This window comes from Euleptes europaea, chromosome 7, assembly GCF_029931775.1.
Source record: "Euleptes europaea isolate rEulEur1 chromosome 7, rEulEur1.hap1, whole genome shotgun sequence".
NCBI lineage: Eukaryota > Metazoa > Chordata > Lepidosauria > Squamata > Sphaerodactylidae > Euleptes > Euleptes europaea.
In genome coordinates this window covers 78,516,152-78,540,432 of record NC_079318.1, presented here as the reverse complement: position 1 = coordinate 78,540,432, position 24,281 = coordinate 78,516,152, and the positions used below count along the sequence as shown (strand labels likewise).

At 49.9% G+C, this 24,281-nt stretch overlaps 1 protein-coding gene across 1 annotated transcript in view; it reads right to left on the bottom strand.

The window, feature by feature from the left end:
• Positions 1 to 24,070, bottom strand: part of CAD (carbamoyl-phosphate synthetase 2, aspartate transcarbamylase, and dihydroorotase) — a 47,808-nt gene extending 23,738 nt beyond the window's left edge. Inside the window, exons 1-19 of the mRNA XM_056853000.1 lie at positions 23,984 to 24,070; positions 19,541 to 19,680; positions 18,936 to 19,065; positions 16,854 to 16,996; positions 16,068 to 16,209; positions 13,165 to 13,336; positions 12,390 to 12,575; positions 12,072 to 12,184; positions 11,711 to 11,853; positions 11,040 to 11,171; positions 9,152 to 9,385; positions 7,915 to 8,136; positions 5,472 to 5,660; positions 4,999 to 5,123; positions 3,109 to 3,242; positions 2,419 to 2,531; positions 2,055 to 2,308; positions 823 to 1,069; positions 322 to 420 (exon numbers count right to left, since the gene is read on the bottom strand). Coding sequence (XP_056708978.1) covers positions 322 to 420; positions 823 to 1,069; positions 2,055 to 2,308; positions 2,419 to 2,531; positions 3,109 to 3,242; positions 4,999 to 5,123; positions 5,472 to 5,660; positions 7,915 to 8,136; positions 9,152 to 9,385; positions 11,040 to 11,171; positions 11,711 to 11,853; positions 12,072 to 12,184; positions 12,390 to 12,575; positions 13,165 to 13,336; positions 16,068 to 16,209; positions 16,854 to 16,996; positions 18,936 to 19,065; positions 19,541 to 19,680; positions 23,984 to 24,068 — 3,003 coding nt within the window. The 5' untranslated portion in view covers positions 24,069 to 24,070. The remainder of the gene's footprint in view (positions 1 to 321; positions 421 to 822; positions 1,070 to 2,054; positions 2,309 to 2,418; positions 2,532 to 3,108; positions 3,243 to 4,998; positions 5,124 to 5,471; positions 5,661 to 7,914; positions 8,137 to 9,151; positions 9,386 to 11,039; positions 11,172 to 11,710; positions 11,854 to 12,071; positions 12,185 to 12,389; positions 12,576 to 13,164; positions 13,337 to 16,067; positions 16,210 to 16,853; positions 16,997 to 18,935; positions 19,066 to 19,540; positions 19,681 to 23,983) is intronic.
• Positions 24,071 to 24,281: the final 211 nt, after the last annotated feature.

Sequence of the window (24,281 nt, the reverse complement as noted above, 5' to 3'; positions counted from 1 at the left end):
GAACGAGAAGGAAGGAAGGAAGGAAGGAAGGAAGGAAGGAAGGAAGGAAGGAAGGAAGGAAGGAAGGAAGGAAGGAAGGAAGGAAGGAAGGAAGGAAGGAAGGAAGGAAGGAAGGAAGGAAGGAGGAAAGGAAGGAGGAAAGGAAGGAGGAAAGGAAGGAGGAAAGGAAGGAGGGAAGGAAGGAGCAACATGCACAACTATTTTTGGGGCAGGCGGCTTTTTAAATTAACTAAAAACAGGAAGAGATGTTGTGACACCCCTCTCCCAAGCGCTGCCCACCAGGTCCCCCCCCCCCACAGAACACCAATGTTCAGGACCCACCTCGAATGACATCTCGTCAAAGTAGAGACGGTCACACATGTCGTAGTCCGTGCTCACTGTCTCAGGGTTGTAGTTCACCATGATGGTTTTGTAGCCCATCTGTGGAGGGAAGAGGAGAGAGAGAAGGAAAAATATCCAGGCAACTGCAATGTCTTTTGGAATCCATGCTTCCCCCCCTCCCTGGGAAGCATTATGATTAAGAGCATGTCCCTCCCTTCCAAGCCATGGTCAATAAAGCTGCAGGGGTTAGGCCAGCCCACCGTAACCTGCCACTCCTGGGAACCAGCGCTTGTCTTGAGCATATATGAGGGTGCCCAGGTGTCAGGCACTGATTAACCCAACCACGTGCAGCAACACAACATTTACCCCTAGTTGGGACAGTGGAACGAGCAGACCGCACTGTGAGAAGCGGAAAAAGATAGGAGGGGTCTGGATTCTAGATGTCTGGCTGGCTCAGTGTGGGCCAAAGGATGCCTGCTGGGAACAAGCTTAAGTTCTAACCTTGCGCAGCTCTTGGATACACCCGACGGCACACCAATCGAACTCCACGCTGCTGCCGATGCGGTAGACGCCGGAGCCGATGACCATGACATGCGGCTCGCGGAAGGCCAGGTCGTGCTCTGTTCCGTTGTAGGTGAGGTAGAGATAGTTGGTCTGGGCCGGCCACTCAGCCGCCACCGTGTCGATCTGCTTCACCACTGGCAGGATCTTCAGGTCACGCCGCATTTTCCTCACAGCTAATTCTGTACTGCAAGGGAGGGACGGAGGGAGGGTGACAGATAAGAACAGGGCAGGCGAAGTTTTGCTCACCCAGAGTGCACTGCATCACTGCAGCCAGATTGGTGCGGTAATTAAAGTGTTGGGCCAGGATCTGGGAGACTCGGAGTCAAATCCTTGCTCTGCCATGGAAGCTCACTGGATAATCTTGGGCCAGTGACTCTCAGCTTAGCCTAGCACACAGAGATGATATTGTGAAGATAAAATGGAGTCGGGGAGAATGACGTATGCTGCCCCGAGATGCCTGAAAGAGTAGGGGGAAATTATTAAGTAAATAAGAGCAAAGCACAATGGGAAGCAGAGTGTAGCTCCTCCTTATTTATTTATCTGGCTGTTTGTACCTTTCTGACCTGGATAGCCCAGGCTAGTGCGATCTTCTCAGATCTCAGAAGATAAGCAGGGTTGCCCTGGTCAGTAATTGGATGGGAGACTACCAAGAAATACCAGGGTCGCTACACAGAGGCAGGCAAACCACCTCTGAAGATCTCCAGGGTTGCCATAAGTTGGCTGCAATTTGATGGAAAATACATACACACTTTGATCCCCAATGGGACCTAAAGCGGTTCACAACACAATATTGCTCTCCCTGCCTGTTTCATCCTCACAACCACCACCCTGTGAGGGAGCTTAGGCTGAGAGTGTAACTAGGCCCAAGGACACCCAGCAATCTCCCAATGGCAGAGTTGGTCCTCCAGCCTGGGTCTCCCAGATCCTAGTCCAACACGCTAATTGCTACACCACATCTTAGCACAGTCTAGCCTGCAGCTCTTTTTCACTCAGGGGCCATCTCTCTTTCTACAGATCCTCTTTCCTCCTCCCTAACCCTTCCCCCAGCATGCAATGTCCTTGCTCTCTGGCTTGGGGAGAAGGGCTAATCCCATGGCCCTGTTTTGGGGGCAGGTTTCTGGATTATACAGACTATTGGGCTTCTTTCCGCTCCGCCATCTTGCAAGTACCTGAGGACAGCTTGAGCCACCTGCTTGTCCGAGAAGCCCAGCTGCTTGGCCAGCTTGAGCACCGCGGCTGGCATGGCGCCCGGCTCAGCCTGGCGGTATGACTCCAGGCACAGTGCGTGGTCGGTGATGTTCTTCATCTTGTGCAGGAACCAGCGGTCAATTTTGGTGAGCTCATAAAGGCGCTCGATGGAGTAGCCGGCCCGCAGGGCAGCTGCCAGCACGAAGATCCGCTTGTCGGTAGGAGTCTCCAGCTCCTGCAGTGGTGGCGGAGGGTGACAGAACAGTTCTGAGTGCTGGTTCCCAAGTTGATGGAAACTGTGTATGCGTGTACCCTCCCCTCCTCCTCTTCCAGTGGAAAGCCTACCATGTCAGAGACCGGTTTCACGGTGTGGTCAAACCCTACACAGTTCTCGTCTACCATGCGCAGGGCCTTCTGGAAGGCCTCCTCAAAGCTCCTCCCAATGGCCATAACCTCACCTGGGAGAACAGAACAGCGGGTGGGCAATGAGCAAAGTTTCTAGAACTTTGGAAGAAAAAAGAGTTTTTCTGAAACTGCTGTCATTTTCACACATCCGTTAATACCAAAATGATTATGCCTTTTTTCTTTTAACAACTGTAGCTCTGATTAGCAGGAAAATTCTGCCAGCTGCCAAGTCAATCCTGTAATACCTTTCGTGAGGACCAAACTATCACAATACAATGAGTGCAGGCTTTCAAAGCTGCCAGTATTCTTTATCAGACAGAATGTCTGGTACAAAACAGGAGGGAAAGAGACGCAGGGAAATAAATGTTTCAAGGAATGATGCAGGAGCCTCTTTGGCCACAGACTCATCAGAACCATATAAACAGACCTGCCCTGACACCATAAACACAGATGCAAAACAGATCAACTGGAAAAGATGACGGGGAGGCGGAGAAAACAAGCAAGGGACACAAGCGGCTAACGCCAACACCCATGGAACACCCCAAGGTTAGGTGAACAGCATTCTGGGAAGAGGAAGTCTCCTCTCAACTACAGGACTCCATACCCACAGGGTCTTTCCCCACCACTCACCCACACTCTTCATTGAGCTGCCAATCTTGGTGCTGACGCGCAGAAACTTGCTGAGGTCCCAACGTGGGATCTTGACGACGCAGTAGTCCAGGCTGGGCTCAAAACAGGCTGTGGTGGAGTTGGTGACTGAATTCCTGGAGCGGGGAAGCAACAGAGAAGGGTCGGCCCTGGGTGGGATGGAAACGGAGGCACTGAGGGGGTGACATGCCCCGTTCTGTGAGTCAATGAGGGGGTCGCCAGAGCCAGACAGGAATGAACAGCACCAATCCTCTAACCCTTCACCCCATGCCAATGTTGGTAAATTCTCACATGAGGAAGCTTGGCTGGGAAAGAGCTTCTGCAAAGTTTACCTTCTCTTTTCATAGAACTCTTTTAAAGATAATGCCTTGTTATTTTTATTTCCTCAGATAACTTTTCACTGTTTCAGTAACCATTCCCAGGTTGCTTCCATTCCTTTCCTGAATATCTTAATTCTTTTTTCTATAAACTGGACTTCCCAAGTGTATAAGAGGTGCTAAACTCTGTGGGCATTTGTTCTTCAGATGCAGTAAATGCTCAACAGTTTTGAAAGGGGGGGAGAGTGTCAAGTGATTCCCCAGAGTGCATATTGAAGTGCATTCTTGCTGCTGGCTTTTTGGAAAGCGAGGCAGGGCTAGTAGCCTCTAAGAGACCAAAACAGGGTGTGTGCTTTGGGAGAACAAAGTGAGCATCAGAGCGCAAAAGGAAGCAAAGTAGTACATCCAAGACAGAGCACAGTCTCTAAAAACAGGCAGGAGGTCTCTCTTTCCCCCTAAACCAGCGTGCTGAGAGAAAGGAGACCAAGCCAAATGGTACAAAATCTAAGATGTGCCAAAGCTGCTAAGCTGAGCAACCTTTTGCTCAAGCATGTGATTTTTAAACTGCAAATAAGCCTCAACGTGCTTCAAGGAAAATTACAGCAGGGCAAGAGATTTGTGCTCTAGAAGAGTCAAGCAGAAGGAACACTTCTTTGTAATGTTTTATTTCACCGTTCATCAAAAGGGCTCATAGCAGGCATGGTTCTCCTCCCCTCTCCCAACAACCCTGGAGAGCCATTGTGGTGTAGTGGTTAGAGTGTCAGACTAAGGCTGTTACCGCACTTGTATTCCCAGCGATGTATTAAGGGTTTGAAAATCTTATAAAAAATACTGTTCGCACTTTGGCCCCTTTAGCTGTGAAGACATCTTCCAACCATTTATAAGCCGTGGTATCCAAAAACCCTTTTAAAGCGATGTTTTTTACAACATTTTCAAACTCTTAATACATCGCTGGGAATAAAAAGTGCGGTAACCCCCTAAGGTCTAGGAGACTCAGGTTCAAATTCCCGTTTATTTAGGACTGCATTTGATTAAAACAGTCCTAAATTGTGGTTTTAAAATTTTCGTTTTATGTAGCCTGTTTTATGTATTTTATTTATATTGTAAGCCACCTTGAGCTCCATTAGGAAGAATAAATGTTTAAAAAAAAATTACCATGGTAGTTTGCTGGATGTCTCCAGGCCAATCACATATTCTCAGTCTAACCTACCTCACGGGGTTGTTGTGAGGATAAAATGGAGGAGTGGAGCATCATCTAAGCTGCTTTGAGGTCCCCACTGGAGAAAGGTGGGGTATAAATGAAGTAAGTAAATACACAAAGTATAAGGCGGGTTAGGCTGGAGAACAGGAAGGTCATTTCAGGGGAACCCAGATTTCTCCAGTCCTAATCTAACTGCTACACAAATTCACTTCATTCACATAAAACAACCATTCTGTCCAAAAAGAAGCAGTGAACCAGCATACACTCCAGCCCATACACCCCGTCCCAGGCAAGATCAGGCAGAGCAGCGCACTCTCACCCCCACACAAGCACCTAGAGCTATACAGACATTACCTGAGGATGGGCAAAGGGATGCCCAAAGCCAGCTTGGCAGCAACATAGGCCAAGGGGTAGCCGGTGGCCTTGCTCGCCAAGGCAGAACTCCGCGAGAGCCGGGCGTTCACCTCTATGATGTAGTACTGTGCAATGGGGGGGGGGGGAGACAGAAATAAATGCAGCAACAAGGCCCAGCAAAGGCTTCCACCACCCCCCTCCAGCTACGGTGAACAGAGCAAGGAAGCCTACCTGCTCCTGCCACCAATATGTTCCTCCATCTCCGGGCCAGAAACCCTCAGCAGTCATACAAAACTGTACCGAATCAGACCACTGTGGTCTCCTCCAACTAACGGAGGCTCTCAGAGAGAGAAAGATCTTTCCACCAGCCCAACCACTGGAGATTCTTTTAATTGGATATGCTGTCGGGAATCAACCACCACTAAGCCATGGCTCCTCCTGATGTCTGCAATCCCACCCCTGCAGAGGCTCACCTGCTCAGACTCGGGGTTCAGCGCATACTGGATGTTGCATTCGCCAATAATCCCCAAGTGCCGAACCACCTTGATGGCTGTGGTGCGCAGCAGGTTGTATTCCTGGTCGTTAAGTGTCTGGCTGGGGGCCACCACAATAGACTCCCCAGTGTGGATGCCCAGTGGGTCCAGGTTCTCCATATTGCACACCTAGGAGGGATGAGAAGGGGAGAAGGAAGGAAGTTCCACACTCCGGAACTCTCACCACCACCCCAAAACACCAACCCAGGCCACCAACCCAGGGGGTCATTCCACGCAGTTCAGACCGGGCCGTCAAGTACAAAAATAAGGAGGTTGCCTCATATCAACCCGAGATCTCCCGACTTTAATTATAATTTGATTTGAACTGATAGGGGGAAGGAAGGGGAAGGAAGGCGAGACCCCGGAAAGAGTACATGCCAAGTGGGATGAAGATGCAGAAGATGAAGGATGGAAAGAAGGCCTGGCTGCAGCACTGTTCTAATTACTGAGAGGAGAAGTGCCAGCAACAGAACGGCAGCAGGCAGTGCCGCTTCGGAGAAAGAAGAAGAGTTGGTTTTTATATGCCGACTTTCTTTACCACTTATGGGAGACACAAATCGGCTTTCAATCACCTTCCCCTTTGTTGGAAAATATGCCCTTCTTAACGGTGTCACCTGCCTCCACATTGGGGGGGGGGGGGACTGACCAGAGAGTCAGATAACAGACAGGGCACAGAAGGTCGTCTTTGGTTACACCTCTCCCTCACTTCTGTTCTCTTTGATGTTTAGAGCTATATTGTCAGGGAAAGCTTCCCTTCTCTCTCTCTTCCCTCTCACCCTCATCCAAGCAAGCCTAGAGCTGAGCGCTGCCATGCTCAGGCCTTCCTAGCCTACAATGGAACGGAAGGCAGGTTACCTTTTTTTATATCTAGACAGCTAGCAAGATAGATTAGGATAGGTGACCCTGTTTGACCTTTCCTATCCTTGTTGTATTTCACCAATAAATGAGTTTAGTTTAAATAGAACAGAAGCCTGATGCTTCTTTTGTTTCAGACTCGCACACACACACACGTGTTCAGAATCTAAAGAATTATTCCGTTGCGCTGAATACTGGAATATCAGACCCTCGATATTACAACACCCTTCCCCTCCCCACAACAGACACCCTGTGAGGTAGGTAAGGCTAAGAGAGTTCTAAGAGAGCTGTAACTTGCCTAAGGTCACCCAGCTGGCTTCGTGTGTAGGAGTGGGGAAACGAATCCAGTTCACCAGATTAACGTCCACCGCTCATGTGGAGGAGTGGGGAATCAAACCCAGTTCTCCAGATCAGAGTCCACCACTCCAAACCACCGCTCTTAACCACTGCACCACGCTGAGTGGGCTGAGAAGAAGAGAGCAAATAAAAGATGGAAATAATGAGGAGGGAAGAAAACAAGGAGAGAAAGAGGGAGCAAGCAGAAAGTTCGCCACGGACCTGGGGAGAAACCTCAATTCCATGCTCAACTCCACACACGTATTTGAATAAGGGGGTCATTCTTTTGAGATGTAAACTTTCCTGCCCTTCTCTTTTCCAAGTGGAGTGGAAGAACAGAGGGCAAGCCACAAACTAGAGACCAGGGAATATGTGGGCCAAATCAATCCGGCCACTCTCAGAGTGGTTCAGTCTGGTCTCTGGGTAGTCAAACTTGTTTTTCTACATCTTACACCTTGTTTATAATAGATGTATTATTTTATTTTTATTATTTTATTACATTTCTACCCCGTTCTCTCCAACCCGCAGGTCGGGCTCAGAGTGGCTTACACAGTCTAAAGCACAGTAAAACAATAACCCATTAAAATATAATTTAAAATAACCCAATAATGCTCCTCAATGGCGCTAAAACTCCAACAATAGAAAGGTGCAGGCGGCAGATGAATTTAACCACCCCCTAAGGTGGTATAAAAGGGGTGGTGCTCAGCAGCAGGGGGGGGGGAGGACTAGGGAGGCCAGTAGATGCACACAGGCTGGGAAAGGGCCAGTCACTACAAGTTATTAATGGATACACTGCAGCCCCAACACAGACTAATACCCTGCAGCCAAAGATTTGGCTGGTGAATTATGCAAACCGTTATACAAAATATAGCCTTGCCTCCTTGCCTTTGGAGTCAGAGGTAAGAACCCTGCTCTCGCTCCCAAACCCACAAACCCCGTGTGTGTGTGTGTGTGTGTGTGTGTGTGTAAAGTGCCATCAGATTGCAGCTGATTTATGGCAACCCAGTAGGGTTTTCAAGGCAGGAGACTAGCAGAGGTGGTTTGCCACTGCCTTCCTCTGCATAGAGACCCTAGTACTCCTTAGCGGTCTCCTACCCAAGTACTAACCAGGGCCGGCCCTGCTTAGTTTCTGAGATCCGGCGAGATCAGGCCAGCCTGGGCCGATCCAGGGCAGGGCCCACAAAGCCCTTACCGTGATGCAGTTGTCATAGGCGTCTCGAACCACCTCATACTCTATCTCCTTCCAGCCCTTGAGTGATTTGTCCACCAGCACCTGTGGGGTGTGGGCGAAGGCCTGGCTCACAAGCGCCGTCAGTTCCTCCTTCCCATTGGCGAAGCCAGAGCCCAGCCCGCCCAGTGCATAGGCCGAACGCATGAGCACCGGGTAGCCGAGCCGTTCAGCTGCTACCAGAGCCTGTGGGTAGGGAGAGAAGGAAAGGCTGCTCCAATGCTGTGGCAACTGGTGAAGGAGAAGAAGCAGGCAGTCTCCATGGGCTAGGGTTGCCAAGTCCCCGTCCCTCCCCCCCACCCGGCCACCAGCAGTGGATGGTAGTGGTGGTGGTAGGGTTTCCAGATCCAGATTGAGAAACTCCTGGAGATTTGGGGATGGAGCCTGGGGAGGACAGGGACCTCGGTGGGGTACTATGCCACAGAGTCTACCCTCCAAAGCAGCCATTTTCTCCAGGGGAACTGGTCCCTGTAGTCTGGAGATGAGCTGTAATTCCAGGGGATCCCCAGGTCCCAGCTGGAGGCTGGCATTCCTACCATGGACTCAGCTCACAAGAAGATTGACACCAGTGTCCAGGTATCCAGATGCTTTAGTCAACAATTCCACATCGGTTCTAAGCCACTGCCATCGTCCCATCCAAAATTCACTGTTCCACAAAAAAAGCTGGAAAAACCTACCTAGCTACTGTACTAAGAATAATGCCTAGACAGAGATTAACCTTCTAGAACTAGCCACAAAACCTACCCTGGAAACCATTTTTCCTAATCCCAGAAATGTAGGGGCAGTTTGTGATTACTTGATGAGGAAAAGGGCATTCTGCATATGCTCTGAGACACTCTTTACTGAGCCTTGGCTAAAAGGAACTCATAAGAGCAGCCCCGCTACATCAGACCAGTCCAGCATCCTGTTTCTCACAGTGGCTAACCAGTTGCCCTGGAGGGCCAACAAATAAAGCACATAAGCCACGACCTTCCTTATTGCCTCCCAGTACCAGTATTCAGAGGTTTACTGTTTTTAGACGTAGAGGTTCCCTGTAGTCACCACAGCACATAACAACAATCTTAAGCTTGCCTTCTTGAACTCTAATCATCATCATGGTACAATATTCCCTGTATAATTAGTCAGGAAGGTCAGAAGATTATGGTCACTGTGGGTATTCAAGGAAAGCCCATTTATCAAAGCAAGGTCACCCCCCCCATACCTGTTCAATGGAGCAGGCGGCCTCGCTGGGTGCCACATGTTCTCCAATCTCCTCCATCTTCTCTACAAAGACCTTGCGGTCCTCCGTCATCTCAACGGAAGCCACAGGGGTGCCCAGGACTCGCACCCGGTACCGTTCCAGCACGCCGGCCTTGGTCAGTTCCACGCCACAGTTCAGCGCCGTCTGTCCTCCAAAGGTCAGCAGGATACCATCTGGGCGCTCATTCTTGATCACCTGTCCACAGGGAGGGGAAATGGCCACTGTGGCAGAGGGGAGGGGACAAGGAAGTTCCTCCACATATGACTCCCATCACACTCCATTATTGCATCTCACAAGGGCAAGCAAAAGACATGCTTCAATGCCCCAATTGTGCCCAGGAACATTAACTGGCCATGAGTTCACTCCTGAACACCACTCACAGATATAGTCCAGTTTTTCATCTGAGATCCGGTAATCAACATACAGAAGGGAAGGTGGAGGTGAACATCTGAAGCTGCTTTATACCGAGTCAGACCATAGGTCTTTCAAGGTTAGTACTGTCTACTCTGACTGGCAGCAGCTTTCCAAGGCAGAAGTCTTGCAACATCACTTATTTACTCCCTGATCCTTTTAAAGTAGAGATGCCGGAGATCGAACCTGGAATCTCCAGCATGCAGTGCAGACGCTCTACCACTGAACCACAGCCCTTGCCTCAAGTTTCACTTCTCTGTTTCCCACTTCTTAAAAAGTAGCTGGAATGAACTGGCTTGGTTGAGGGACCAATGAGACAGTTTGCCAAGCAAGAGACAAAGAACCCATTTAACTGCTAGCCCTTAAAGTACAGACCAAAACCTGAGAGAGAAAAACTAAAGTTTAGAGAATCCTGGTCACTCTTCCAGAGAGGAAGTTTTCATGCATCCACCGCACAAGAGAGAGAGGCGCAAATGCATACAGTTATCTGGCTACTAAATAAGGGCTGTATCTTTAGACTCAGAACAGCAAGCGAGAAATCACCTTAAAATGTTGTGCCCTTGCGTACCCATCCTGAAGCTATGCAACTGTCTTCACTATTCTTACACACCTCATTAGCCTTCTGCAAGTGGATGAAGTGTGGGATGGGAGCTAGGTAGATTTGTGAATCTGGGGTGCACAATAGATTTTGTTCCATGGAGGCAATCACCCCTCATTCTAAAGCACATCAGGGACCAAGGAAGGCACTGCTGAGATTCCCAGGTAGAACCCCAAGAGGAGCTGGTTTGTAGTTCACAGCACTGACTTAAAGTGTCAAAGAAAGCAGACAGTGCCTGTTTATGTGGGCAGACACAACTGGAGCAGTTTGTGCCGGCAGGACTGGTAACACCTACCATCAAAAGAGAATCATAGAGTTGGAAGGGGCCATACAGGCCATCTAGTCCAACCCCCTGCTCAATGCAGGATCAGTCTAGAGCATCCCTGACAAGTGCTTGTCCAGCTGCTGCTTAAAGGCTGCCATGAGGAGAAGCTCACCACCTCCCTAGGGCGCTGATTCCACTGTCAAACAACTCTTACTGTAAAAAAAATTTTCCCCCTAATATCCAGCTGGTACCTTTCCGCCTGCAATTTAAACCCATTATTGCGAGTCCCATCCTCTGTTGCCAACAGGAACAGCTCCCTGCCCTCCTCTAAGTGACAGCCCTTCAAATACTTAAAGAGAGCACTCATGTCCCCCCAACCTCCTCTTCTCCAGACTAAACATTCCCAGCTCCTTCAGCCTTTCCTCATAGGGCTTGGTCTCCAAATCCACCCTTCCACCCTAAATCCAGGTGGCCCTGGAGTCCCACCTCCCTGACACAGGCCCCATATGGGAGCAGAGGTTTGACAGGCCTGGTGCGGCCCACAGGATGGAACAAGATAGGGAGGCGCCGCTCACCTGGGTGACGTAGTCAAGGGTGATGGGCAAGAAGTAGACCTTGTCAGCCAGGCCTTTGGAGGTCTGCACCGTGGCGATGTTGGGGTTGATCAGCACAGTCTGGATGCTTTCTTCCTTCAGAGCTTTGATTGCCTGGTAAGGAGAGAGACAAGATTATAATAATCCCTCCTTCTATCTTCACAGCAACCCCATGAGGTAGGCTAGGAGCAAGTGCATGAACAAAGGTTCCCCAGAAAGTTTCATGTCTGAGTAGGAATTTGAAGCCAGGTCTCTCCAGTCCTGGTTTGACACTCCAACCACTATACCACAATATAAACTTCTAGAGAATAGACCAAAGAGTTATAAAACAAACACTTCCCCTGAAATGTAGGGTGTTGCAGTAATTCCAGGCTGATAAACCTCAGCCATCAAGTGCTTTCCCACAGAAGAATTTCTGTTATCACCTTGAGAACATGACAACACAGCAGATTCCACAACTGGGAGAGCAAGCTGAGAAAAGTTTTTTGCACTTCCCAGGTGGCAGACGGAAGAGGATGCTCCCAGTTCTCCTTGGAGACCTCCTGCACTGACTTGCACCACCTCTGCTTTCCCACACCTCCCCTCATAATACCTGTCACACAAAGCAATTTCCCCCCCCTCCAAACTTCCCACATCCTCAAATTTACACTCACCTGAGAGCCAGAGTAGTCAAACTCACCCGCCTGCCCTATCGAAAGGCCCCCGGAGCCCAGGATTAGAACCTTATGGGGCCGGGACACATCTCTGGCAAGCGGGGCTTCTGCCGATTGCAGGCAGTCCTGCAGCCGCTCACGCACTAGAGAGAGACGAAAGCCGGCCCAGTTACCTAGGGAATTCTGCCACGCTTTCCCGTGCAAAGCCCCCAGAACCCATCTACGGCAGCCATGCAAACCCCAGGCAGGCAAGAAGGGACACAGTCTTCAGCAAGCGTCCCCCGGTTTTGTTGCAGTGTAAGAACAAAACCAGGCTTTCTGCAGATCCCCAAAGAAACCAGCCGTGCCCTAGAGCTCCCACCTGTCTTGGGATTCTGCACTCCAGTGAACGAGTCGTGTATGGTCTCCAAGAAAACATCAAACAGACACTCGAGATCTGCTGGGCCTGCTTTGTGCTCTGGGTGAAACTGCACGCTGGGAGGGGGGAAAGCAGGGAAACATGAGGGTCAGAAACCACAGCTGTGAACCCAAGTACCCCCTCACTTTTACAAGGCACATGATACACTGTGGTGCCCTGTGTACCATCCAACTCACCCTATGCCCTTTCCTAGGCCAGCCACCTCCCACAGAGATCACAGGCAGTCCCACTCAGGGCTTCTCCCCCAGAGGCTGCTCCCACCTGAAAAAGGGCTTCGAATCATGCACCAGGCCTTCATTGGAGCGGTCATTGGCATTCGTGAAGAGAGGGGTCCAGCCAGCTGGCAAACTAGCCGGGTCCACTGCGAAGCCATGGTTCTGCGAGGTGATGAAACAGCGCTGAGAGCCTTCATGGAGGCATGGCTGGTTGTGCCCACGGTTCCCGTACCTGAGGAGCAAATCACAAGGACCAAAGAAGTTCAGCCTCAGGGAGCAATCAGACAGCCCGTCCCAAAAGAGAAACCACAAGTAGTTTTGTGGAGAAAAGTCAGGGAAGGTCACCATCTTTCAAGAAAACTCAACTGGGGATATCAGCCCCGCTTGAACACACATGAACACATGAAGCTGCCTTCTACTGAATCAGACCCTTGGTCCATCGAAGTCAGTATTGGCAGTGGCTCTCCAGGGTCTCCGGTGGAGGTCTTTCACATCACCTACTTGCCTAGTCCCTTTAACTGGAGATGCCAGGGATTGAACCTGGGATCTTCTGCAAGCCAAGCAGAGGCTCTACCACTGAGCCATGGCCCCTCCCAACGGCACTGGTGGGCACTATGGTGCCCATGGGCACTACATTTAGGACTCCTTGCCTACTCGGACTGGCACTCTCTCTCCAGGGTTTCAGGCAGAAGTCTTTCACATCACTTACTGCCAGATCTTTTAACTAGAGATGCCAGGGATTGAACCTGGGACCTTCTGAATGCCAAGCAGAATGCTCTACCACTGAGCCACAGTCTCTCCCCCTTCCCCCAAACACTTACTTCATCTTGTAGGTCTTGGCCCCAATGGCCAAAGCTAGCAGCTGATGGCCCAAGCAGATACCGAAGACAGGCTTAGGGGCCGGCAGCTCCAAAACACCACGCAGGTTGGCAACAGTCGCTTGGCACAATACTGGGTCCCCGGGGCCATTGCTGATAAAAAGTCCATCAAATTCTGGGAGGGTAAAAATGGAATTGGATCCAGATGAGGCTGTGGAAGTCTCGAACAGAAGCCCAGAGCTAGCAACACTCTGGGATGCAAGCTACTCAACTGAAGCAGAATAAGACAATATGTTTAGAGGGATGGTGGTTTTAACTATCCAGGACACGGGTGTTTAGCCTGTACTGGACAGGGTTGCATCCCCCACACCTTTAGAAAGTCTGTTTGAAGCATGGGGGCGATTGTGGATTCATCTTTATTTCTGGAGGATCAAGAAGTATCTGTGGTTTGAAGCACCGTTTACCACATTCAGTTGCTCCAGCAGCTGCGCTCTCTCTTAGAAAAGGACGGCCTTGCCAAAGAGATTTGTGTTCTTGGAATGTCAACACTGCACTACAGTAACACAATAGAGGAGAGGCTACATTCAGCTGGCATAAAATACGGCAGCAAGGTTACTGACAAGGACCTGCAACACTGATGGTGGTAGATTTGCATTAGTTGCTTTTTTCCCCCTGGGCCCAATCTGAAATGCTGATTTGACTTTTAAACCCTTAGGCAATTTGAGACCAGTATCTCTCAAGGACAATTTCCCTTCTTGTTTATTTGTTAAAATACCTTTTGCCTCTCTTGCTATCCACACTGACTCAAGCCAGAACCAGCATTAACTGGTAACGTACAACAATAAGAACACAGAAATTAACAGTAAACAGCTCTTCTTCTCCTCAAAGCTGTCACTCACTCACTCACTCCCAAAAGTACGTTTAAACAAAACGGCTTGGCAAAGCAACCCAAGCAGTGAAGAAGCCTTCCCGAACTCCTCAAGGAGGTCACTCCAAAGCATGAGTGCTACCAAGCTCAGGCTGGGGAGATCTGATGGATTTAAGAGGGGACACCCAGCAAGGAAACCTCTGTGGATCTAGCAGACATACAGGTTCAACCCAGGAGGATGGTTCTTCAGATATGTGGGTCCCAGGTAGTGTAAGACCAGTACCAATTCAACAAAATGCCTTTCAGGCCCACTACAGCTACAAGGCAAACCTTCGTGTTCTTCTATGTCAAAAGTGACAGAGAGATCAACCAACATCAAACGAGATGCATTTCCCTTAGCTCTGCCAGTTCAGACCCCACCAAGAGCAGCAAAATCCTAGCTTTAAACATATGCTGATGGGAAATGAACAGTATACCCTTGAAATGGAAAAAAATCTTGGAGTTGTAGTGGACAGCTCAATGAAAATGTCAACTCAGTGTGCAACAGCAGTGAAAAAGGCAATCTCCATGCTGTGAATTATTAAAAGGGAGACTGAAAATAAAGTTGCCAACATTGTAATACCCTTGTATAGAACTATGGTACGGCCTCATCTAGAGTACCGGGTTCATCTGGTCAGCATATCTCAAAAAGGATATTGAAGAACTGGAAAAAGTGCAGACAAGAGCAACCAAGATTATTAGGGGGTTGGAGCACCCTTCCTATGAGGACAAAAGACTTGGCTTTCCGGTTTAGAAAAAAGACAACGAAGGGAGAGGGGGACATGATGTGTATCAATTTATACACAGGATGAACAAAGTGGCTAGGGCTTTGTTTCCCTTCCCTATAATACTAGAACTCAGGGGCACCCAAAGAAGTTGATGGGGAACAGGTTCAGGATGGACGTAAGGACTACTTTACTCAATGGGTAATTAAACTGTGGAATTCGCATGATGATAAGCCACAAGAACAGATGGCTTTAAAAGGGGATGAGAAACGTGAAAGATAGGTCCACCTCTGGCTGTGTGTATGTCAAGTGCAGTCAAGTTGCTTCCGACTTATGCTGACCCTATGAAATAATGACCTCCAAAATGTCCCATCCTTAACAGCCTTGCTCAGGTCTTGCAAACTGAGGGCTGTAGCTAGCTGTAATGACTAAAGGGAACCTCCATGTCCACAGGCAATAAGCCTCTCAATATCAGTGCTAGGAGAAAACATCAGGGGAAGGCCTTGGCCTCTATGCCTTATCTATTTGCTCTCCAGGGCAACTGGTCGGCCACTGTGTGCGGCAGGACGCAGTCTGATCCAGAAGGGGTTCTCCTTGTGTTAACTGCAAACAAGAGATTGTCCAACAGAGAAACTCAAGCGGTCTTCATTCACAAAGCAATTCCAGCACCCGTCTCTCAATCCCTTTGCTGAATACCAGCAAGTTTGAAAAGGGCCTATCATTTTTGTCAAGGGAAGATTTTTCCAAACATAGGTCACATTACGGCCTTTTTCAGGACTTTTGGAAAACTACCTCTTTGTAATGGACAGTTAGATTTAAGTCCGGCAGCATCTTACAGACCAACAAGATCAAACTATCTCCTCGTAATGAGTAGTTGATAATATTAGCCATCTGGACCCTTTCTTTATTGCCTTATCTAGAGACATGCAGTAAAGGCTGAATGCACAATCACTGCTACCCTTTAGGCAGCAAGTTAAAACCTTAGGATGGGAGGAGAGTTTTTCTTTGATTTGCTGCTGTTTTTTTTCTGGTTAACAACTAGATATAATTTCTATATTGTTGGACTGTGACTTTATGTTTTTGTATTAACATTATTATTTTCACTTTAAAGTAAGCACCAAACACGGAAACGCAGGATACAATTATTTCAAACAAGTCAGTTTTGCCAGGCCAAGCCATCATGGGGAACTTCAGTGCCAGCACACTCCCTTAGTGACCCCATGGCTTAAGGCATTCCGTCAGCCCCCACACAGGAGAGGCCCTGTGCGACTCACCTACACTGTCCAGCGGGTGATCCCAGGGCACCACGGTCACAGCGGCACCACGCTGACACAAACATCGAATCTGATTGTACTTCAAGCCACAGTCTACAGCTGTGATCCGCACGGAACCACCAGAATTGAATACTTGGGGTGCCTGTTACATTATGGGGGAGAGAAGAAGAGCTCAAGTATCCGATAAACTTCATGGAAAACATCCTCTCCCTCCAACATTGGGCTCCCTGACTTTGTTGAGACTGCACTCTGGGAAATTTAAGAAAGAGTAGCGGATGCCACTTCCAAAATGGCAGTCCCAAGGATTGATGCCCCGGGGGGGGGCCCTCAATCTCCTTAAGAGAACATTGTTGATACTTTTAATGTAAAAGGAGAAAAACGCCACTCCACAATGTGCACAAAGAATCTTTTTTCAAATAAGCTAATCTCCGGAAAGATTACACTTTCCTTATTTCTACATTCTAATGTCAACTCCCCTTCCCCTCCTCAATCTTGGCAAAAATGTATAGTTATCCCTCAGTCCATCCAATTTATACCCCAGCTGTGCACTTAGCCCCCACTTCTCTCCGCTCCACAGACTCTCCGGCTCCACAGACTCTCTCTCTGGCCCCATTCCAGGGCCAGACCCTCAACATCTAGCCTGTTACTATTTATGGGCTATGGAGGCCACAATGTTCATAGAATCATAGAGTTGGAAGGGACCACCAGGGTCATCAAGTCCAACCCCCAGACTCTGGCCCCCACTCCCCCAGGCCCCCAGACTCCCCTACCCCCCCACACACACACCTTCAGTGAGACCTCCTTCACCAAATGCCTCTTATTTGGGTCCTCAAAGGGGAGGTTCTGGTTATGAGTGCCATCGGGAACCAGTTTGCCAAGCAAGGTCCCCTTTTCCCGAATCCTCTTGGTCAGTGCTCGCGTGTCCACTCCTGTAGGTGCAAAAAATAAAGGCATACCAAAAAAAGACAGATGGTCTCTCCCACCCACCCTCAAAACTTCCTACACTCACTGGGAGAAATAACCCATTGAATGTTGACTTGAAGCAACTCCAGTATTTGCATACATTGTGGTCCACTCCACAAAGAAAAGGAGAAAATAGCGAGCCATTTAACTAAGTGCAACTTTACCCTAGAGCCCCTTGGCACAGAGTGGTAAGCTGCAGTACTGCAGTCAAAAGCTCTGCTCACGACCTGAGTTCGATCCCGACGGAAGTTGGTTTCAGGTAGCCAGCTCAAGGTTGACTCAGCCTTCTGTCCTTCCGAGGTCGGTAAAATGAGTACCCAGCTTGCTGGGGGTAAAGGGAAGATAACTGGGGAAGGTACTGGCAAGCCACCCCCTAAACAAAGTCTGCCTAGTAAACGTCGGGATGTGATGTCACCCCCTGGGTCAGGAATGACCCGGTGCTTGCACAGGGGACCTTTACCTTTACCCTGGAGGTTGCCTATAATCAGTATGCCATCTTCACATTCTGCCATGTGGTGAGGACAGCTTTACCACAGTTCTGCTGCCCCAGAATTCTTCTCGGCTAAATACCACACGCTGCTTGGCAGAACATTACCAATAGCAAGCCGCCCTCAAGGCAATATGTGCATATTGTGGACAAAATTTCTCGGCCTTCATCCATTACTGTCTCTCTTTTTTTTCTTTTCTTTTTTTGCAGTCAAGTCACATCTGACTTACGGAGACCTCTTGGTGGGGGTTTTCAAGGCAAGAGATGTTCAGAGATGGTTTGCCACCGCCTGCCTCTGTGTCACAACCCTGGTATTCCTTGGAGGCCGCCCATCCAAATACTTGCCAGGGTCAACCCTACTTAGCTTCTGAGATCTGACAAGGTCAGGCTAGCCTGGGCTATCCAGGTCAGGCCTCTTACTACCAGCCACCTAAAGTATTTATCCTTATATCTAATCACCATGAATAGCCTTGGTGAGGATTTAAAACAAACAAATCACATCCTATCCTTTGGTTTTGCTGTACAGGTTTCTACAAACCCAGGGAATCTTCTCTCTGGTTCGCAGAAAAAAGGTGTTTAAACAAACAGGGGAAAACTGGGTTATCTCCTTCCCCTCCAAGAGCAACAGATGTCACCAGAAAAAAAACAAATACACACTGAAATTCAGGTGGCATTCCTGCATAGGTAACCCAAAACGGTGGCCAATGCTGTGACAGCAACCATGGATACCAACAAAAGGAAAAGGGTCTGAGCGGAGGCGGGGGGGGGTTGGAGGAGGAGCCATTGGTGGTGACTGAACAGCGGGTGGGGAAGGAAGGAAGAAAGGAAGCAGAGCTGATGGGAGAGGAAGGAGAGATGAAGGCAGCAAAGGTGAGAAGGGGTATTGCAAGGACCTGGAAAGGGGTGATAGGGAATAACAGGGGTCAGAAAGGGGGGGAAGCAAAGCCAATGCTGGGGAGCATGAGAGAATGGGATTTCCCCTCCTCTGCAAATCCTTTTGGCCTCATTGCTAATGTTTAGTCATTTTTAAGATGCAACCTGGTTTTCACATGCACTCCCAGTAACCCTGTGAGGCAGGTTACCAAAACTCCCATTTTACAGACTGGAGAAGTGAGGCAGAGGGATGGCCACTTGCCCAAGGGTTGTCACTGGTTGACTGCTCAGATCTTCTGTGTCCATTCTCACTGTCGAAACCCGCAGGAATGCAAGCCCTAGCAACTGCAGGTTTGATGCCCAGAGGACAGCAGCTGAGGGATTCAGGACCCATCCATGCACAAATTACTGCATCCCAATCATGGTACCGGCTAGATTTTCACATAGGCCCACTGCCCTCTTCTTTGCTTGTTCTCAATGCAGCCCCTGCCAGAGTAATCTTCCCTTCAGGCCTAGCACTAGTCCTTCAACTGGGCACCTCTTACCTTCCAGGCCAGGAATGCCATTCTCCTGCAGCCACTGGTCAAGTGAGCGTGTGGCACACCAATGGCTGGGGTTGCGAGAACACTCGCCCACAATCAGGGCTGCTACATGGATGCGGCTCGACTCAAACCACTGTAGGAGAGAAGGAATGAGGATTGAACACACTCTAGTATCCGAGCACCACTGGAGAGACATGTTCCTTCGAATGGGAGGAGCCGAAGCGGCTAGCCCACTGGCAACTACTGAGACCGCCCCCTGTGAAGACCCCCTCTTTGGAATATGCATGTGCAGAATCACTGTTGCTCAAGGACAACGCTGATCAAGGGTTAAAGATGTCATCTGATCTGGGTGCCTCTGTCCTCCTTATCAAAGTATTGCATTTTCAATTTGGGGTACTGAATTACAGAGGTGGCCGGAAGTGCTTTTTACTAGCCTGGGATGGTTTGCAAACACTGGCCATTGCTGGAGAGTGGACCTGATCCCTTGGAAGCATCCATAAGAACATGAGAAAAGCCATGCTGGATCAGACCAAAGTCCATCCAGTTCACCTCTGCAGTGGTGGCACCTACAAAACAGAAGCGGGCTCTCCTTGCTGCCCCACACTCACCCGGCTGAGTCCAAACTGGTCCAACTCATCAGGAGGAATGCCATAGTTCCCGATGAGAGGGTAAGTCAGCACCAGGATCTGGGATTTGTAGGAGGGATCTGTCAGTGCTTCGGGATATCCTACCATGCCCGTCTGGAAGACTGCAAGCCCAGGAGAAAGAACACAAATCAGATCAGCCGCACAAGGTTGCGCCAGGGGACTTGGTCCATACTGGCTTGGCAAGTCTGCCCAGAACATGTATGCACACCCTACCCAAGGCACAAACACTAAGACAGCCTGCCCCAATAACAGCAAAGCCAAGCCCTGCGAGCGCTTTCCCTATGCTGCCTCACAGCCACAGCAAGGAGCTGTCACCTACCCCAGGGAGCAGTGCCATAGCGATAGGTGTGAGATTCAGCATCTGTACATCCTTCTGTTGTGACTTTGTGCCCAAGGGTCACTCACTGCAATACTACAGAATAGTCCCCTGCATTCTGCCTGCAGTGCCAATGCCGACGAACTCCCGAGGAGGATTGGGAACAGAGTTGTCAGGTGACCTTATCCTGGCTTCAAGACTGTTGGCAACTAGGTTCTATAACTTAAAGTGGCTGCAGGATTACTTCCTCCAACTTATTCAACCTTGCTAAAGGGAAAGGGAGTTGCAGGTGAATGCATTAACCCCAAGTCCCCATGACTGCCAGGTGTTACTTATACTGGGAGGTGGCACCGAAACAAGCTGGGAAGTATAAAAGAAGTGGGAAGTACCTTGTGTTGCCAAGGTACCTTGCCTCACTGAACTTCTTTGACCACCCAAATCCATTAAAAGAACCCTTGTCAAATTATGTATCTCTGCTCATAGATGAAGATCCTGTTTTAGGCATGGAGCATTGACTATGTATATGGAGTGTGTGTTGTATGTGTTGTTTTTATGTTGTTTGGGAAATAAAATTAATAATAATAAAAAAGAACCCTTGTCTCGGGCAAAAAACGGCCTCTGGCAAAATACTGCCCCCAGCAGACAACAGAGTCAAGGCCACAAAGCTTCAAAAGGCTTAGTGGTAGAGCATCTGCTTGGCATGCAGAAGGTCCCTGGTTCAATCGCCAGCATCTCCAGTTAAAGGGACTAGGCAAGTAGGGTCTCTGCCTGAGACCCTGGAGAGCCGCTGCCGGTCTGAGTAGACAATACTGACTTTGATGGACCCTTCAGTTTAAGACAGCTTCATGTGTTCATGTGACTGACTAAGAAACATGGCAATCACGACCTGCCCCTATGCTGCCAGCCATTCTCTCCCCTTTCCAACATCCATCCATAGTTTAAGGGCACACTGACGCTACATATCCCCAACCATCTCAGGTGACACCTAGTTAGAAATGCATCAGATACTGTCTGGGTATCAGGTGCTGCCGCCATGCACCAAGCAAGGAAGGGCAAAGAAGCCAGGAAAAGCATGGCTGGCAGTTATCCAATCCCCACAAATTCTACGTACAGGAAGCCTTCCCCCCTCCCCATCCTCCATTTAGAGTTTTTTTTACACATGGAACAAAATTACATTGACTTTTTCAACAGGCATAATGCGCAACCCTCCCGGATATGAGATTTCATGCTTTTTGATAAGACACTGGTTTCCAACGATCACAGAGAGACTGGCTGCATCACACAGAGACAATCAGACCATAACAACGTAAGAAGAGCCCTGCTGGATCTTCCATCTAATTCCCACTCAGTCCTTTCCACATTAGAGACCTCATGCCTGCCTCGCAGAAGGACAAGGGGTTTGCTTAACATAACAGCCCAACATTCTCAGGATTGTAAACTGCTAATTGCACAAAGTCTTGTCGGGCCAGCTTCCAAAGCTAGACGGTGCATTCCAAAACTTCCTTTTATTTTCTCCAGCTGTCCACAGGTTTCTCCAGCATTCCAATCATGCCTCTTGCCCTCGCATCATGACTATCGCCCTCCACACATAACCCCAGAGGATTAGCCTAATGCAGCATGAATTTGGGATAGAAATGCCAGCAGAAGCCACCACCCCCCCGAAGGGCTCAAATCAGTCCAATCGTGATCTCCAGCCATTCCATGCAAAATGGACCTGAACTGCTGCTTCACCTGCCCCCCCCCCATCAGCAGACTTCCTTTACCTCAGTGCTGAGCTGACCCTCAAAACAGCCCCAAAATATTGTAACATAAGAGCAACTGTGCGGGATCAGATCAATGGTCCTTAGAAGCATAGAGCTGGAAGGGACCTCAAGGAACATCTAGTCCAACCCCCTGCACAACAACTACTCCTCCACTCCCCCAATGACCCCTGCTCTATGCCCAGAAACTCTCCAGGATCCTGGACAATCTAGCATGGAGGAAAATTCCTTCCTGACCCCAAAGTGACAATCGGCATCATCCTGGACATGTAAGAAAGGGCCATGAGAGACGAGCACTGATCCATCCCTCCCGGCCCTCCCATCTCACGATCTGCCTAAGTTCACAGAATCAGCCTTCCTGTCAGATGGCCATCTAGCTTCTGCTTACAAACCTCCAAACTTTCTAGTCCAGCATCTTGTTTAACATACTGCCCAACCAGCTTCCCCCTGAAAACGTTCAAGCAGAGTATGGAGGATAAAGCCTCTCTGTGATTTTGCCCCCAGTACTGGTATACATGGAAGTCCCACTTAGGCATTGAGTCTAATGCCCACAGAGAGAGCAATCCAAGAATTTGTTTAACTCTCTTTTAAAGCCAACTATAGGCTAGTGATTGTCGCTTCCCCTCCATCCACATGACAGTGAATTCCACCAGGTACTCTGTGAATCAAGCCTGTGGCTGCGAGCCCCACCTGCTAGCAAGAAACAGCCTAGCAAGCTTCAGGCTGGAGCAGCTTTTGACGCAGCCTGTCTGAGAAAGGGCCTCATTTTGTTCAAAGAACTTGCCTGGCATTATCTGCGCTCTGCTGCATGCTGCAAAGTGCAGTCATACACTTAGCAATCCGCTAACACATGGCAGGCCAGACTGAAGGCACAGAGTTGGGTCCATCGAGATGCAGTCAGCCTCACACCTCGGCCGGCAAACTGCCCAGTCTGAACAGCAAAAAGACCCTCTTGGGAAGAGAAGGAGCAGATGACCATGGCAGGAGAAACAAGAGCCCCCCACAGGGCTCTCTCTACCTATATTTTTAAACAAATTGGTGAAGCAAAGAGTTTTCCTGCATGAATTTAATCGAGACACCGAAACTGCACAAGCTGTGCTGCAACTCGAGTAAAGCAGCCGCACAAAACACGCTTAGTTTGCACACCAGAGATGTATGCCTGGACATCGTGCTCATTGTGCCGGCCAGCAAACTAAGCATGCAGCCAGTCTGCTTGGGTCCCAGCATGTTTGAAACGAGACGCTGAGCCCATGCAAGTTAAGAGTCGCCTTCTGGACCAGACCAATGGTCCTATCTAGCCCAGTTTCCTGTTTCCGACAGCGGCTAGTCTGATGCCACACAAGCAGGGCCCTCAGATGCTCCTCAGCAGGTGACAATCAACGGTACACTGCCTCTGAACCAGCTATCGTAGCTAGTAACCAATGACCGTCCTATCCTCCATCAGTCTGTCCAACCCCTTATTCAAGCCAGCGGGCCGTCACTGCACCTTGTGGCATTGAGTTCCCGGAGTCAGCTACCCATTGCAAGAGGAAGTGCTCTGCCTCCTACCAGAATCACCCGTCAATCAAGAGCGGGAGAGAAAGTCAGCAGGGTGCTGTACTGCCTAAAGCACTGGTTCCCAACCAGAGGTCCGCGAGAATTAAATTAAGGTCCGCGAAACAAAGTTATAAACCCATAATAAATTAATATTTTCAATTAAAAGTTCTCTATTATAAAAATATATATTCAAATATTATTCTAAGTTTAATGTTTAACTAACAGTTATGATTAAAGTTTATTTTCAAATTCTTGGAATTTTTATTTTTAACCTTGGGGTCCCTGCACCAAACAAAAAAGTCCTAGTGGCCCCTGGTCAAAAAAAGGTTGGGAACCACTGGCCTAAAGAGACCCATTTCCCTGTGACGGATGCCCCAGAGATGCTCCAGCCATCCTGCTGCCCCCCACGCAGACTAGTCGGCAGAGGCAAAACGTCACTCCGCTCCAGACAGGCCCTAGCGCTCCCGGAACGACTGGCCTTGCCAACGAAGCACTCTGCACCTGCTCAGAGACACTCTCGACCAGCCGTGCTTGGCATGTCCCCGGGCGACTGACCTTGGCAGCAACCCAGCCGAGGACGCCGCTGGGCAGCCCCGGAACGGGTCCGGGGCTGGACGCCCCCTCGCCCCCCAGAGCACGAGGGCTTCGCCATTCACCGAGAAACCCCCCCCTTCCCCGCCTCCATAGGGCACGCTTCTCAGAGGGGCGGGAGGGGCGCGATCGCGGCCCCACGTGGGGAAGGGGGGGGATCCGGCCGGCCCCTCCCCCCCAACCTCCCCCTACGGGACTCACCCACTTCGCCGGCGGCGGCGGCCCCCGCGGCCCCCAAGCAGCGGCCGCGCAGCACCGTCCCGTCCTCCAGCACCAGGCTGCCCATGGCCGCGCCGCGATCGCCCGCAGCTGATGCACGTGGGCGGGGGGGGGAGGCAAGGGGGGCGCGGGGGGGGCGTCCCGGGGGGGGGAGCGAGGGCAGCGTGGAGCTGGCGCGGCAAGAGGCGGAGAGGGCGGCGTGGCCGGCCTGAAGCTCCGGGGAGGGGCCGAGCCGGGGAAAAGCTGGGAGGAAATGACCCTCCGAGGGGCGGTGCAGCAG